General features: G+C 46.3%; 1 protein-coding gene across 7 annotated transcripts in view; it reads left to right on the top strand.

The window, feature by feature from the left end:
• Aff3 (AF4/FMR2 family member 3) overlaps positions 1-17,824 on the top strand; it is a 502,697-nt gene that overhangs the window by 31,115 nt on the left and 453,758 nt on the right. For all 7 annotated transcript variants that reach the window (XM_031367274.1, XM_031367273.1, XM_031367272.1 and 4 more), the window contains one exon: positions 13,574-13,735. In XM_031367274.1, coding sequence (XP_031223134.1) covers positions 13,574-13,735 — 162 coding nt within the window. The remainder of the gene's footprint in view (positions 1-13,573; positions 13,736-17,824) is intronic.

Below are 17,824 nucleotides of genomic sequence, written 5' to 3'. Positions count from 1 at the left end.
GGCTCATCTCCCTGTCCTCCAGATCTTCCATTCTTCCTACCCCATATTCATTCCAAATGTTTCCCTGACTTTAGAGGGAGTAGTATAATTGTTTTCCTTAGTGCTCAACACTCCCCTGCCATTCATTCTTAGAACCCTGTATAGTCATGAACCTCCCCATTCACTGAAATTCATTAGAAAAGAGAGGCTTCTCTGATTAAAGCTCAGAATGTCTATGGATACAAATATATAATTAGAAGGCAGTTCAGTGCTGTGTCAATTTAGTTAAAGATTAAGAATCAAGTTCCCCTACAAGGCCTTTCCTGCAGGTTTACAGTCCCACATATGGAGGCACTCCAGTGGAATGAACCCCAAAGCCAATCAGAGAATGCCTGATTATCCCCATAACAGTTTTGCCACTATTGCATAAATCGGCACATCTTGCCTCATGTTGTTATTGTACGCCACAGGGCTCGCAGCTGGGTAAGACCATTTGATGCCTTGCTTTCCCCTAGCAGCTTACATAGTGCCTTCTGGAAGTTTTGGGTTCAGCTCTAGCTGGCAAGAAGGAAGCTTCCAGTTCAATGCTACCTTGATTTCTCATCCAAGTTGTGTGGTATCTTCAGCAATGGGGTGTTATCATCTAATTTTTTATGTAAGCAAGAGGAACGCAGGCATAAGCATGCATTGTTTGGGGGTCCCCTAGGACATCCCTGACTAATAACACATAAAGAATATCTCCCACATATAGCACTGGAACCCCTATAATTTTTCTGGCCATCATTACTATTTGTATTCAAATGTGAGTTCTCAGCTAGTAAGTCAAATGATAATAATAAAATAAATGAAGGTATAAGTCTTCCAAAGAAAATAGCCAACATTCACAGGGGACATTCTCCTACTACTGTACAGATAGAAAATATGAAACTGTCCCGCAGTTTCATGAACCGGGTTCTGCCTCGACCGAAGGGAGAACAGAGACCTGAAACATAGAGTTCGAGAACAAAAGGACACGGAGCCAAGTTGAAGGTTTCCAATCAAGGCTCTCTTTTACTTGGGGGTTTAAGCAATTATGTACAAGAGAACATACTGAATCTCTGGTTACAACGACATTTGAATAACATAAGGAATTAGGGAGGAGTCAGGAAGAGTCCGAGCAAAGTCTAGGAGGATGTCGAAGGGAAACCGGCTGCAGGGCTAAAGGTGTAAACTCAGGGCGTCTCTTAGGTCTCAGCTCCGGGGAGTGGCTGGAGGCGCAGTCCACAGTGGGGGAGGAGGTCAACAGCAGATGTCTTCAGGCTGTATACGTGCCAGCCAGCAGGTGCACAGCAGGCACGAGTTGAGTCTGCAGTGGCAAACTCAGATGTCTTGCAGCTGAGGGACCCCAACAAAAATAGAAATGAAGCTACAGATAGATTCTCAGAGTGAATAGGTTAATTTAATCAAACACCTAGGAAGAAAGTCTGGCTGATATTCAAATATCTTTGCGACAAGTCTCTAAACATTTCAGACATAAATAAAAGAGGACCCCAAATAACAGAGGTATAGCCTGCTCAGACACCAGAAGACACAGCACTCCTAATAACTTATCATATACTCAAAGCAATTCAGTTAAGAGGCAAATGGACCTTTTTTGTGTGCCTGTCTATAACTTGAGATGCTGCTTCTGAAACAATAGTGGTAAACAAAGAGTAATAGTTTGCCATGGTAAGGAAAGGCCATAAAGAGACTGCCCCACCTGGGGATCCATCCCACATACAGTTGCCAAACCTGGACACACTATTGCAGATGCCAGGAAATGCTTGCTGACAGGAGCCTGATATGACTGTCCCCTGAGAGACTCTGCCAGAGCCTGACAAATACAGAGGTGGATGATCGTAGCCAACCATTGGACTGAGTACAGGGTCCTCAATGGAGAAGTGGAGAAGGGACTAAAGAAGCAGAGGGGATTTGCAGCCTCATGTGTGGAGCAACAGTGTCAACTGGCCAGATCCCCAGGAGCTCCCCGGGTCTGAACCACCAACCAAAGAGTACACGTGGAGGGACCCATGACTCTAGCCATGGATGTGGCAGAGGATGGCCTTGTTAGACATCCGTGGGAGGAAAGGCTTTTGGGGCTGAGGGTATTCGATGCCCCAGTGTAGAGGAATGCCAGGGTGGGAAGGCAGGAATGGGTGGGTGGGGGAGCATCCTCATAGAGGCAGAGGGAGGGGAGATGGGATAGGGATTTTTGGAGGGGAGACCTGGAAACCAGATAACATTTGAAATGTAAATAAAGAAAATATCCATAAAAGAAAAAAATCAACCAGCCAATAATAAAGTACTTTACATTTTTTAGCACAGTGAAAAAGATAACAAGGTGAGCATTGATGCCTCTATAAGCCATTGGAGTTTGTTGTAATGTGACAGTGATCAAAAGCTTATAGACAAACAGACCAGTGTAGTGTTCATTTGGCTAACCACTCTGTGCTCCCAAAGGATTGCAGGTGCCCAAGAATTTTCTGGATTCACGAACAAAAGACAGACAGACAGACAGATGCACGCACACACACACACACACCAGTTAATTTTAAATATACCTGGTTAGCTCAAAAGTTGGGCAGTTCTTATCCTTCCAACTGCTGGCAAACACCCCCCTTCAAAATCTAGATTTCATCTCTGCTACCCCAAACACAATTGGGGAAGTGGCCTGTGCACTCACTTTCCCTGATTCTCACATGTTGGTGGGCCTTTTGGTTTGGTCTTTCTTCTTCCCTCCATGGTGATCTCTCCTTCCTCTCTTCCAGTTCCTAGCCCAAAAAAATCTAATAGTTCTGCCTTTCTCTCTCTCCGCCCAGCCATTGGCCATTGGCTCTTTATTGATTGATCAAAAACCAATTGGGGGCAAGGACCTTCAGCATTTGGGCATGCAGAATCCTGATTGATCAAATCCCCCAACAAACCAGTAAAAGTGGAGCAGTCATTGAAGATAAAGGCCTTAAAGGAGGGCCAGAAGGCTAAAAACTCCCAACCACTTCTGCATGATGGTTTTCCCCAAGAGAGGGACTCCTCAAATCAGCTCACACAGATTAAGTAAGCATCTTAGAGTGGGACAGCCCATTGGAAACTTGTCCGCCAGACAATTCTAATCTGTAGAAAGACTTAAAAGCCATTTTTCTCAACACACACACACACACACACACACACTTTACACCATACACATAGCTTCTTAAATCTTTATGAGTAATGCTATTTTAATATTTATTTATTCATTTATTTATTTATTTATTTATTTATTTATTTATTTATTTATATTTATGTGTTTGGTGGTGCTTGGGATTGAACTCAGAGCCTCACACATGCTGTTCACACCACATCTGACACCAGCTTGTCTTTACCAGACATTAGGAAGATGTAAAATGTAACAAACAATACTGTATCACAGGGCTCCCTGACATACCATGTAAATGTTTCTTTCTTCCAAATCCCATTCCTTCTTTACAGTGTTACCTTGTCCCTCCTCATCCCAGTCTGACCAACTCATGGTTTTCATGCTACATAGCCGTTTCCCCTTTCCTCAGTTTCTCCACCTACATTGCTGTCATCTTGTTTAACAAATATAAAGTGGCTTTTGAAGATTTTCATTGAAAAGAGAGAGGCAATGGAGAGTATTTAAACTCGGACCTACCCCCTTCATTATATCCTGTTTTTCATGACTTGTACTTTTCTAGATGTCTATTAGCAATATAATCAAAAGTAAAATCATTTTTTGTCATGGAATGAACCCAAGGCTAGAGGGCTGGCATGGTGCTAAGCTCTAAGCATGCTGTCAGGGATCCTTATGACACCAGGCTCCAAGGAGCCAATGCCTACCCATTCTGTCAGTGAAGAGATGCAAGAGTAGGAAGATGTCACCAGCTGCCTCAGCCTGGGGCAGCTGCCTGGGTATGTGACCTGGGCAGTTATACTCAAGAGGATCCTGTCTTAGTTTAAAGCTTGCTGCTGCATTTTAATATTCCTCCTAATTTATGAGCTAGGCTCTGTACATTTTTATTTTTGCTGTAGACTGTGTTAATGAAATGGCCAGCCTTGAGCCTAAAGGAAGAGGTTTGCAGACTTTCTTGATTTTACAACTTAAAACAAAGCCCTAAAAACAACCACCACTTTTCTAATGCTCGTCAAACACTGTCACTGGTTTCTCAGGAGCCATCCCCTCTTTCAACTCTCTGTTGAAAGGCTTTGGCGGCTCTATGCTGTAGAATCTCTGATGTTTGTTTCCTGTTCACTTGCAACATTTTTGCAACACCAAAAAGAAGAGTTTCCACCACCTGGCTCCTGCGTCTTGTCTAGTCTCAGAGCTGTCTCTTCTCCCTTACTCTCTGTGATGGCGCACTTGATATACCAACATCCATCCCACTCCCACACCCCCAGGCGACATTCTGATCACATAGAGCCTTCTCTGTTTTGGGGTGCACAGCATGCTTCTTTCTGGCCTCTGATGACTGTCATGTGCTTTTCCTTCTGCCTGGGACACTCTTCTGTTGTTATGAGGCCTTGTTCGCTTTGGCGTTTGTTCCATTAGATCAACACGGATGTTAACTTTGATATTAAAACTCCCCAGAAGAGGTCTCCAGTGGCCACCAACCCATTTCTTTCTCCTATGGCACTAAAGACACACCTCTGCCTAGCAGACAGATACACACTGCAGTATGTCATCCATCTAGCTAGTTCTCCTCTTTAATTCCCACTTCCTTAGTTCTTGATTTGGATACAAATTAGCCATTCTTTGTACATAGATTCCCCCCTGAGTCACTATAACATATAACACAACCACATCTAGCTTCCTTGGTGAGAACATACCTGCCCTACTTATGGTGGTAAGCTTGATGTTGCTTTTCTGGATGGATAAACATTTGCTAAATTCAAGGATGGGTAAATGAATAAGGATGTATGGGCACGGTCCTTCTGACTGATGGGCTTTGCTTTCTCTCTTTCTTTCTTTTCTTTTCTTTCTTTCTTTTTTTCAACTTTGAACATCTCTCCTTTCTAAACCCATCACTTAACACACACTAGGCTCTCCACGCTTGTTTGGCAAATCAATCTCTGAAATGACTCCTGTGGTCATTCAGCACTCCCTTGGGACTCGACCCCATGTCCTGTGCTTGGGAAAGCGTTGCTGTAAATACAGCTCTAACCTAGAGGCTGCATTCCTCCAGGGGTGACAGCTTGTGGATCTCACCTTGGGACTCTTCCAGGTCCAAGGGGATGAGAGTCCCTTTATGTTACCATGAGCCCAATAATGTTACCTAGAGAGTGACAGAAGACAATATTAATTTCATAAAATTGTGAAGGTCTGCGCCAGGCAGAGAGAATTGTAACAAGTTTGAGAGAAATAGGTGGCGTTCTGAAAGGTCACTGGTTCTGTCCTCAGAAACCCTGCTTTTGTGGCTTCTGCAGATGCTCTTGAATATGGAGCAGACTCTTCCCACAACCTCCCTCTTACTTTCTACCTCCTATTGTGCTGCTCCTCCCTTGGGACCACCATGGGCTCAGATCTCTCCCTCCTCAGTAGTTTCCTACCTCCATATCTTGTGGTAAGCATTTTTCCTCCTGAGGTCAAGCTCCAGCTGCTGTCTGAAGCTCTCTTCTTCCAAGGAAGCAAGAAGTTGGGGATTCTCTCATTCCTATGTCCAGCTCTGTTTCTTTTTATGACAGAGATCCTGGGGGACTTCTCTCTGCCAGAGTCCTTAGTTGATTGTAGGAGCCAATCAGTGTGTGGAGGATTGGCAGAAGGACTCCAGGGAGACTGGATGCTAAGCTGGAGTGCTTACTGTGGTCTCATGATATTCTAGGAAGACCCAGGGAGATCAATGTATGGCCCATAAACACAAGGAAAAGTGTGGTCCTGGTCAAGCTGGAGTGTTTTAGAAATGGTTCGAGGGGCCTTCCGAGAGAGGCAGCCCCCAAATCATTAGGAAATGTTTGCCCCAAGGCTGCAGGCAAACAGTATTGATGTGGAGGAGGAGATGCCATTCACGTAGGAGGCCAGCTACTAGCTACAGAGAGCTGCAATGGGTTCTCTTTCTCCGTGTAAGCTACTGCAATTTCATTACAGGGCTCTAACCCTGTAATGCAGTTTAAATTTCAAAATACTGTACTTAATTAGCTGTTTTTCTAAACTCCTTCTGAAGTAAACGAGCTTCATACAGTGGTAATTAGTTTATTGGTAGAAACAATGACAACGTCTGAAGCGTGCACATTTTTGTGAATGCGGCTAGAACACAAGAAAGCCTGACTATTATTATTCCTTCGTTGTTTTCCATGACTGCCATCTTTTAGTATCCTTGTGAGGACAGTAACAATAACTTAACCTGGTTAATAAATAATGTGGAAATAAAGAACAGCTAATAATACAGAATATTCCACAAATGCTGGAGCCAGATTAATCAGTCTCCAGACGAAGGGGCATGAGTTTCTTATTAATTGACATTCTTACAACCGGAATGAGCCCAGAAGGCATGGCTATATTTAAGGAAGCCATTGTAGTCTCTTGTAAGTCACAATGGTTCTTTGGTACAGCTGTTCCTGTTGGGTCATATAGCTTGAGACACTTGGTAGACCTGACTAGGTACTGCCAGGTGTAGGGTGTGTTCAAAGGGTGTGGCTTCTCTAATCAGTTAGCTACAATAATAAAGCAAGGTAAGAGCAAGGTAGTCACACAGGATCTCATTACACTTTGAAGATACAAGTACAGGGTGGCAGGCGGCTCAACAGAGGGACAACTGTAAGAAGACAGAAACATGGAACTGGCCATCCTTTAACTTCTGATGGGCCAACAAAAGTGTCTGTTTTGGCTCTTACGGTCCCCAGCAGCTATTCCTTCTCAGGGCTCAAACTGAATTCTGGATAGGAGAAGGAAGTGATCTAGGGGAATGGGTAGTGTCCATTTCAGGTACAAGAATGTTTGGAGAAACTGTAGCTAGCATAAACTCGTGTCTCATAGGCCAGGATTGGGTCACATGTCCAGTTCTCTCAAAGAAAGACTAGAAATAAGCTGATCTAACTGTCTCTAACTGTGTATAACTATAAAACCAGCCAAGCTTATTAGTTCTCTAAAGCAGGCTTAAATTCTGTTCTTAAGCAGGAGGGTAGATAGATGCTGGACAGGCAACTGGCATGGTATGCCATGTTTGTTTGTCTCTGGCTTTCAAGGATAGGCTTTGCTCTTTTTCTGGACTTGAATACCGCCGCTATGGACTCTCAGCTATGGGGGATGCCTCCATAAGAAGGAGTTTAGCCTTATACTGCTGTCCTTTTCTCTATTGATAGCCCCAAGATACAATTTGAAACATCTCCGGTTTCAGGCTGGGAGCTGTCAGTGTTGTCCCAAGGCTGCCTGAGGACTATCACACTTACCCTAGCATGTCTCTTGTTCCAGGAGAAAAGACTTAGTACACTCAGTCATGTTGTGATTTCTCTCCCATAATTCCCCCCTAGATGGGAGCTAAGTCACTTCCTCCTGGACACACTGTTCTCGCTGTCTGTTAACTTTCCAACGGGCAACACCGCTGTCCTGCTTAGAACAAAAACAACACCTTGAGAGTGGTTAGAGGCCAACAGGAGGAGGACTTACCTTTAAATAGGAAGAAGTTTATGGCCCTCCTGACATATGTCAGGGGGTTCTGTCTGGCAGCACTCATGGAGAACAACCAAAACCAGAACACTCGCATTTTAGGACTGTCAGAGACAAAAAACTGACAAGAGACAAAGAACATCTGATGCACCCTCGAGCTGCGAAGGAAAACTCCTAAGCCCAGGGAGGTCCTGAGGGCCTCGCGGATGCTCTGTTAAGGCAGATCTCTGAGACAGAGCTAACAACAAGGAGAAATGCAAAGCCGGGTACAGAGCTTCTGACTGGGTCCACATTACATTCATTATTAAGCACCTGTGAGCAGGGGGATGCTCCAACACTATATAATTAAGGCGAAAGCTACAGGCTGGCATATGGTGTTGTGGCTACCAGATCTGATCCCCAATCTGCCGTGCTTTGGTTAGTGACACTTATCTGTTCCTTAGTGTACTTGCTCGCGGAGGAAAACCATGGCAACATACCTTATGTGCTTTTGGGAGCATGAGATGGGGCTGATATGTGGAACCGGAGACAGTGGAGAGGCCTACCTGCTTTTGTAGGGCTATTTATCCACTACTCCTAGTAGGTTCAGGGACCTTGCAGTCTTGCAAAGTTGACCAGTGTGCATCTTGAAAAAGCATGTCTACGAGCCAGTGAGAATATTATAGTTTAGTCTGGGTGGTTAGTTCCTGTTCTTCTCATACAAAGAAATGGTGGATTCATCTGCCAGCAAGTCAGTGTGACATGAGATGCGTAAATCCCGCAATGAAATACTTGGCTGGTTTGTGTCCACAACAAGACAGTCTTTTCTGTTTCCAGAGTAGGAGTGACCACTTTGGTTTTTCTTTTAAAAAAATATGATGAGCTGTATGTACTTCCTCCCTGCCCCCAATCTTTGTAGCAGGGGTATGAGAAACAATAACACCAAAAGTATATATGAATAAAATTATCATGCAAATCAACTTCTGTTTTTTTTTTTTTTAACAGACTCTTTACATTTGGCAATACTTTAATTCTCTAAAAAGTGTTATGGTAGTTGACCACGTTTTGAAAATTGTCTTTGTCTTGTTTGATACTTGAAAGGCATGAAAAATCTCCCTCCACTTCCTCACCCTCTCCCAGGGGTCATTTCCCCCTCTATTTTCTTTGCCCTGCTTGCCCTCTGACCTTGCCTAGCTCTGCTGTTTCCACGGACTTCTGAATCTAATTAATGTCTTCGTGGCTATATAAATGAATTATGTAGCCAGGAAGATGCTGGAAACTTTGAAGAAAGTACATTCCTTAGGGAAACCTGGTTTTGTTAAAAAAAAAAAAAAATTGGAATGCACATTTCCAGGTGGTGGGATGTGAGTGCAGTGTAAAACCTCAACCATACACTCCCACTCAATAAATACCTGCTGCCTGACAACACAGAAAACCTTAGAAGCATCGAATTTGACATTTGGGGCAATTCTCAGCCATTGTGGAAGGTAGCTGAGGGGACAGATTATCCATATTTGTTGCCATCCCAAATAGCCTTCAGCCACCTGACTGAGATATTGGCTTCCCCTCCCCCCTTTCCAGCCAATTTACAACCCTTTGCAGGATCACTGAAATGGCTCTGGCTGCCTGTGGCCCAGAATGTTCTGCAAAGCTCTGGACAGCAGGCAAGTAAGGAGGAGGGGCCTTAGTGAAGTTCTCAGCCAGAGGATACTGTCAGGGAGCCCAAGGCAGAGATGGTCCCTATGCCCCATGTTTCCATGGAAACATAGGAGGAGTGATGACAGCCAGCACAACCACACCATCTGCTCAGGACCTGGAGAATGAGGGGGAGAAATGAGAAAGGTACCTTGGATCCCAGGCTAGATCCACTGTGTGCTACCTGTGAAGACTGAGGGAAAGGCCTGAGGACACTGGAGCTCCTGGGTAGATTTGAAAATCCATGCTGTCCTGAGGGTTGACATATTAACATCTAATTTGCAAGCAAAAAGCCTAGAGGGTTTATTGGCAAACCCTAGATACAGTTTCAAATACCCAGGAAGTCTCTGGAAAGAGAAGCTGGCTGAGTGAGGTATCTGCAGCCTCCCTGAAACTGGAAAGAAAGGTGTTGTGAGAGAAGATAGTAGAGAAGAGGGAGGAGGGGTTGAGAGAGCTTCCAGGCAGGTCATCCACAGAGCTAGCTCTTTTCTAGAGAATGACAGAAGAGGGAGCTAGGAAGGGGGAAGGGGAGGGGAGGAGAAGGGGGAGGGGGAAAGGGAGAGAGATTCTGCTGGTTTCCCAAAGCTACTGCTGAGTTCCAGCCATGTCTTGGGAATTAGTTTAGGGAGATGAGAGATGCTGTGGATTTGCTTCTGGGTGCACACAAGAGGCTTCCAGTTCCAGGAGAGCACAATGAGGATGAGGTCCTTGCCAAGAGCACATGTGCATACCCTGTTAAGCAGGATCCATTTCTTACTTCCTTCATTTTGTGGATTTAGCACAAACCAGCCGACCAACTAGCCAGGCCACCAGGGAGGCCAGGCAGCCCTGCTTTAGCTACTTTCCTAGTGGCCCTCTCCTGAGCTGGCGGTTCTATGGTTCTATTCAGCTCTCAGTAGCACAAGTTGCTTCTTCCTCAGGAGAAAAGCATTCTCTTTCTCTCTCTCTCTCTCTCTCTCTCTCTCTCTCTCTCTCTCTCTCTCTCTGTCTCTCTCTCTCTGTCTCTCTCTCTGTCTCTCTCTCTCTGTCTCTCTCTCTCCTGTTTCACTGGGAAACATCCTCTCTCATACATCTATCTCTATCCCTCTCATCTATCTATGTCTCTCTCTCTCTCTCTCTCTCTGTATCTATGTATGTATATATCTATCTACCTATGTATGTATCTATCTATCTAGACAAACTCTTGTTCCTTTACAAAAAACAAAAACAAACAAAACCTTAGCAAAAACAAATAACCCCCATCCCCAAACAAAACAAAAAGTCACCAAAACCAAAACCCAAGCACAACAACAAACACTCAACAAACCAACCCCTTTCTAATTCTAGCGGAGCCGCTACTTGTCTCTCCCTTCCCCCTTTCCTTCCCTGTCCTTCTCTTCTTCCTCTTCCTCCTCCTCTTCTTTTTTTACTAAGGTTTAAATTTTGACTTGTCTCAGTGCTAGACTGGGTTCATACACCAATGACTCTATAATGGGAACAGCCATAAAATATAAAATATAAGTTAACAAGTTAAAATATAAAATATAAATACTAAGTTCTTCGAGTGAAGAGTCTCATTAACTTCTTTACATTTCACCAGTGAAACCTATTCAATTTCAATTCATCCCCATCACAGCTTAGGCAAAGACAGTATCTACAACAATGTTCTGGGTTTCTTCCAAGGCCCTCATTCTCCAAGTGGGCTCTATTCACAGAAACATCCACCAGAAATAAAATACTAATGCATCTGTCCTCGAGTTAAAGTCCCCAACAGAAAATACATTATTTGTGAAGAAATATTTTTTTTAAAAAAAATACCCACAGTGAAATTACTTCAGGCTCAAGTACACTTAAATGTAAACGTGGGGATCCAGAGTTGACATTCAAATATACATGTCTATTATTTCATAGCTCTTTTAGAGAGACCTTTCCCAGATAACCCTCCCTCCCCAGGCCTAACCCCATTGCTCTTTCTCTTTTTCTGGGACCCGTTTATCTTCAGCCACTAGGAGGAGGAGGCTTCAAACTGTGTCCTCAAGCTCGGCATGGGACCCGCAGTCAACACGGTTCTGTTTGTTCTTCAGCAGCCTCTTTTGTATAAACAGATGTGGTGGGAAGGGAAGGGAAGGGAAGCCAGATCCCTGGGAGGAGCGGGAGGTCTCCTTTCTGGAGAAGACTCCCAGCTGCAGCCAGGAGCCCAATGGAACAGGACACATTTCTTGTTCAGGCCTTAGAACTTGCAGTTCTTCCAGGCAGGGGCTGTTCCCCCCTCTCCTCCACCCTCCACCCCTAGCCTTTGTTCCTGGGAAGGCTGTCTCCATGTGATGTCTATAGCTCACTTTTGCCAGAGCAAACATTTCCAAGAGGGTTTATGCTAAGTAGGTATCTGTAAGGCACATTTCCTCCTCCTCCTCTCTAGATACACCATAGACCAAGATTTTGGACCCCAGCCCTTCACACCTGTACTTTGTCTATATTTCCTTTGTTCTTTTGTAGCCTTCAACGGGGCCGGATGGTGTTTCAAGCAGGGAAGTTGTTAGTTTGTAAAAATAGCCCGTCGGTTTCTACAACTGATTTGATGCAGACTCTGCCTTCACTTAGCGATTGATATTTTCACATTAGTTATGGATGCTAATAGAGAACTATTCCAAAGCTGGGGGAAGAAAAGGATGGGGGCCCGAGAGAGCTTTTGCAGTCCTGTGTCTGAGAGCATAGAACTCCAGTTGGCTTTTTGGCAGTCTATCTACCTGCGCCCACAACTTCGTTAGTTCTCCTTTAGAGGTGGGTGAAATAAAAAAGGGGGTGCTCCTAGGTTGATTTCTATCAAAGGGGCTAAATTTTTGGCGGCCCCACATGGTGGCTCTTCTCGTCTAGAAAAGGAACAAAGGCTGATGCAGTGCAAAGGCCTCCCTTAGGGCATGCGGGGTTTCGTGTAAGTGGTGAGCTTTGCTCGGTGCTGCTCTCTCCAGGAATCCTGGGGAATCCTGAATAAGGCTCTAGGAACTGTGGCCAAGAGCATGGGAGAGGGGAGCCTCATGCGCCATCCCCGGGCCAGCATGGGACCCTCAATTTTGAGGGCAGAAGCGCAGAGATGTAACGATAGAGCTGCTCTGTATCTCCAGTCCCCACTCTCAGAGTGTATATAATAATGAGCGAGGGGGGAGCAGTCTTTCAAACCAAGGGAGTAATAATAGCAAGGGCTTTATTTTTTTACAAGCCACAGTGGTACTCTATCATCTTTCCAGCTGACAATCTGCCACTCTCCAGATAGGAGAGGAGGCGGCGGGAAGTTTGTAGTGGAAACCCAGAGGCCTTTCCAGTATGAAATAAAAAGAAAGGAGGCTGGTTTCCAGGGACCGGGCAGCTGAGGGGTAGTGGGATACCCCTGTCCTTCCAGCCCCCAGGCTAAACTGCAGCTGAGAGCAGGTCTTGGAAGAAGCTTCCTTCCCGCCTCCTCTTTATTTCACTTAAGTTACTGGCTCCAGATATTTGAAACGATTTGTTTTCGGCGCTGCCGTGGGCTGCACAGTTAACTCTCACCGCGCCTGGGGCGCCCAGGGCTTTTCCTTCCTAGCATCCACCCCAGGTCTGCAAGCGTGCACACCTCCCGCCGCAGCGCCCTGCGGGTTCCGCTTAATTTGCCGAGGACTAGAAAGTCCCTGCTGAACACGGGGCGAAGGCTAGAGGTTGGGGGCTACTGTGCTGCAGGCCGGCCTCGGCTCGGCTCGGCACGGCATCCTCCTGCCCTCGGCGCCGCCGCGCCGCTCCCTCCGGCTCGCAGGACGTCCCCCCCAGCCCCCGCAAACCTCGGGGCCACCGAGGGTCTGGAGAGATGGAGGGGAGCGGGTGAGGAAGGGCGAACCGGCGGCCCGGCCCGAGAAAGGGCGCGGGACCCCGAGCAGCCGCACGGGGAGCGCGGGGATCGCAGGGGCGCGCGGGGCGCGCGCGGCGCGGGGCTCGGGACGCGCGCGCGCGCCTCGGCCTCGCCCGCGCACACGCGCCTCCCGGAGGAGAAAGAGGCGGGCGGGCGAGCGGGCGGGCGCAGAGCACCGCGCCGGCGGCTGCAGCGGGCCGGGCCGCCGGGAGGGAGGGGCGGAGGGGCGGGCGCAGGCCGGGAGGAGGCGGTGGCGCGGCGAGCGAGCTCGCGGCTCTCGGCGAGTGTGGCTGCGCGCGAGCCGGCGAGCGGGTGAGTGCGCCGGGCGGGCCCGGGAGGCGGGGGCCGCGGGGGTGCCGGGCACTGCGAGCCGGGGAAGGGTGGCTGGCGGGCAGGCGGGCGGCGGCGGCTCGGGCGCGGCCGGGATGCACCTTAGCGGGCGCCTCTCGTTGCAGCGCGCGGGCGGCCCGAGGCTCGGCGGCGGCGGCGGCGGCGGACACAGCAGCGGCGGCGGCGGACACGGCGGCGGCGGCGGACACCGCGGCGGCGCTGACACCTCCCACCATGGACAGCTTCGACTTAGCCCTGCTCCAGGAATGGGACCTCGAGTCGCTGTGGTGAGTCCCGGTGCTGGCCGCTCGAGGAGCTGCGCTGGCCCCGCCTGCCCTCACCTGGGCCGGGACGCCCGGTGCCCGGCCGCCGTGGGGGTGGGGTGGCTCGAGGACACCCGCCTCGCTGGCCGGCTCCTTCCAGCCTTGGCGGGCTGGATGCACGGCCGCCTCCCCGTGAATTCGTTGGTCTCCGGTCCCGTTTCCTCCCCTCGCTGCTGCCTGCGCCAGCTCAAGGGGCCGGGGTCTGGCTGCCACAGGAGGAGCGCAGCGGTGGAGGGGGAAAGAACCGATTTTTAGAACGTGTCACTGATGCCCGAGAGCCCACCCCTCATCTCGCAGCCCTTATCAGCTCCCTTCCTTCGGATTGTGTTCCCTTCCAGCTCCCGGAGAGCCTCAGGCTCACCAGCCCTGTGACCCCCTAGAGTTGGTACCTCTACGAAGTGTCCGGAGAGGATGCTCTCCAGCCCTGCTCCCTGCCTATTCCCTGCTTGGCGCCTGCATCATTCCTCTGTTCTACCTCACTCCCACTCGGGATGGAAAAGTGAGCACCTGGGGCAAGAGGCCAGTGTGTCTTGGTGCCGGAATTCCAGAGGCCTTGGCCCAGGGAGACTCCTTTCCCGGAGGTTCACAGTTCCTTTGCACCCTTTCTACACACATCCCCATGGCTGAACTCCTCACTCTTTTTTGTCAAGCTCAAAGCTGGCAGCCTGGAATGCACTTGGGGTTCCAGTTCTCGCTATTCTAGCATTAGGGAGAGCTTCTGTAGGTAAATCACAGGTAGACGCAATTTAATTCCAGTTGCAGTTGTCTGAAAAATCCCATTGGCTGCTTCAGCATCCTCACATTCCCCCCCCCCCCTTAAATGTTTCCAACCAGCCCTATTCAGGTGGTAAAATTACTGCTTGTATATTCCTGGAGGAACTTGTGTTATGTTTAATATTTACGGGGATGAACATCTGCTGGAACAAGCATATTAACTGCTCTCTGTTCTGCCTCTGGTAATCGCTGATTGTAGAGCTGAGCGTTTCCCTTCTTTTTAATTCAGTAAAGAGTTCACATGTGTCTAAAACTGCAAGTGGTGTGCACATGAATATGCGATGCACAATTTTAAAGCTAAACTGCTTTATGATTTACGGCTCATACATCGATGGCATGTGGACATGTGGATCTCCGTAGTGACTTAGGCTCAAAGTGACTTTTATTTTCCTAAAGACAGGTGTAACAAAATAAACTAGACACAGAGCTCACGAGTTATCGAGCAGTTTCTTATAGAAGATCCGATGGTGACTACAGCTTGCTCTGTATAATGCTAGCGCCTATAAAACACACAAGGATGGGCTCCAATGTAATAAAACTTGTATATATTACACTGGCAACTTCAAAGAGCTAGTGTAGAGAGAATATGGAACATGTTATTACTCTATAAAAGTTGCTAATTACTGTGTTGCTGCTCCTGGGGTTATTTCAGCCTTTCATTTACAGATACCTATTATTTTACAGGCTTACCTTTTGAAATGTTGGTTTCTGGCACAAATTCAATAGCTTCCCAGATAACAACTGTATTTTAAAAATGACTTTTGCTTTTTAAAATCTACGCAGGCTTGTAGTCAAAGGGGAGAACTTATTTGTTGGACACATTTTTATGCTGCTTATCCACTTTCTGGTTCAAATTGAACTCCTGTATGGTTTTTATAAGTTGTATTTTGAGATTATCAGTGGTAATGTGTAGACATTTTTGGCAAGGGCTCAAGCTGTGTCCCCAGTTTCCAGCAAATTATCTTGAATACTGTCAAAGAATGCCTGCTGCATTGTCTTTAAATTTATAAATATCAGATTTATTTATTTATTTATTTATTTATGACCATATCTCTCAACATAGTCTGGGCTGTCCTGAAACTTGCTTTGTAGCCTGGGCTAGCCTTAGACCACATGGTTACCTCTGTTTCACTAGTGCATTGAAGACATTGCACCACCACAGCTGGAAAGCATGTTTTTTTGTTTTTTTAAAAAACATTGTACACTCAATCAGATTTGTAAGTAACATATAGTTTCTTGGCTGAAGAAAGCATGTTAGATTTCTTGATTACAGTATAGTAGAACAGTTTGGCTCAAGAGAATGTTTCTTATTTTGTGGATATAGAATTTACATTTACAAAAGGTTATCTTTAGGTAAAGTTAAAGATAAACCAAACTACTTGGGTTTGCATTTCAAATATGTCAGACATTCTGTTAGTTATGGACCAATTTTTGCATGACATTTCTAACTCAATTTTAAGATTTATTAAAGGCTTTTATGTTTGCAGTTTAGTTTTAAGTTCATGCATGATCAAACATGTAGTCTGTCTGCCTCTCTGTCTCTGTCTCTGTCTCTGTCTCTGTCTCTGTCTCTCTCTCTCTCCCCTCTCTTTCTCCGGCTCTTGTTTGTTTTTGAAAGAAAGTCTTGGTGTGCAAGTCTCACATTCAAGGCAATTCTCCTACCTTAGTCTACTGAGTTCTGGGGTACCAAGCACGGGCCCTTCATGCCTGGCATACTTTGATTACTTTCTGTGTGTCTGATAGTTCTATATCTGTTATCTTCTTGTTTGAATATGATAATATCTCAAAAGTGATAGTACTCTCATTTTATAGATAAGAAAATAGGAGTTTTATACTGCTAGGTGACTGTGCCAAGACCAAAAATGACAGCAGATATTTTAAGTCAAATATTTGCTACAAACTTGTCAGAGGCATGACCATTATATATCCTAGTTCATTTATTCCCCAACAAGAAATTTACCATGTATGTACTGTTGTTGGTCTGATATTTACAGAGAGGAAAACTGAGGATGGGTAATCAGGTAGCTTGTCTGAGTTTACACAGCTTTGACTTGATGAAGAATTAGCTTCAAGGTCCGCTTTTCTGATATCAGGGCTACGCATTTCCTAGCGCCTTGCAGAGGTCTTCCAGCTGATGAAAAGTGGCTTTACAGGAATTATCAAGCAAGACCCTGACATCTGCAAGTTAAGGTTGTGTCAAAATATTTAAAGAGAAGGTCAGAACCTTAAATGGTGTTGATTTAAAAAAAAAAAAAAACAACTGAAAACCAAACGCCATGAGTTAGGAGTGGTGCCTGTTAATTATCTTATGAAAGGAGATATAAATTTTAAATAAAGACCACTGAACACGTCTGTTACATCATATAAAAAAATCACCCCTCTTTGAAGAGAGGAGGTGCAGATTAATAGCGAGAGACTCTTATTTTAATAACTGACCAACTTTTTCTAATTGGTTGATATCGAATCCTGATCAAACAAATTGCTCTTTATTAGTTTTGACTGTGGCTTTGAACCTGAGTGTACTTCTTGCGCATGCGGGAGAATGAGTCTCACACTATTATAGACAGGATATGAAACAAAAGTAGGACCAGTGTGATACAGTCAATTGATAGGAGCCCAGGGTCTGTCTCCTTCCATACTATCACCCCCATTCAGAAGCACCCATGCTTGTTTTTTAGGATCCATCTTTGGGGCAGGACCTATCAGGTGCCTTGTTCATCTCAGCTGTTCCTAAGAAATGTAGATGGATGTCGCTAAGAAACATTGTTAAGTTAGGTGCCTTGTTCATCTCAGCTGTTCCTAAGAAATGTAGATGGATGTCGCTAAGAAACACTGTTAAGTTCCTTCCCATTTCCACTCTGAAGGCCAGAGATGCAGGGAAGGGGCTCATTCTGCATGTGACTCTGCAGCTTCTACAGACCTGAGGCCAAGGTAGAGGCAGTTATCCCAGGGAGCAATGTCTCCCTTTGGTTCCCTCCTGCTCTTTCTCTAGGGGGAACAGTCACTTTGGCTCAGCCGCTATACACATCAGGGTCTCTAAAGTGATGGTCACCCCTCCTGACAGACCCGCTGTTGCTTTTGTTTATTCGGTGGCTGCTGTAGGGGATGTGCTGGGTAAGACATGTGTTGGGCATTCCTTGTCTAGTTTTAGAGTTGGATGAGAATGTAAATACAAAAATACAAAAAAGTTTTCTGCTCTAGAGAGTCAAAAAAGACTACTCCATACTGGGGTGGGGTGGGGTGGGTAATAGATGGGCAATTTCTCTTAGTTTTTTTTTT

Source organism: Mastomys coucha, unplaced genomic scaffold, assembly GCF_008632895.1.
Source record: "Mastomys coucha isolate ucsf_1 unplaced genomic scaffold, UCSF_Mcou_1 pScaffold14, whole genome shotgun sequence".
Taxonomy (NCBI): Eukaryota; Metazoa; Chordata; class Mammalia; order Rodentia; family Muridae; genus Mastomys; species Mastomys coucha.
Note: the sequence above shows the minus strand (reverse complement) of the source record. Positions and strands in the feature narration are given on the sequence as shown.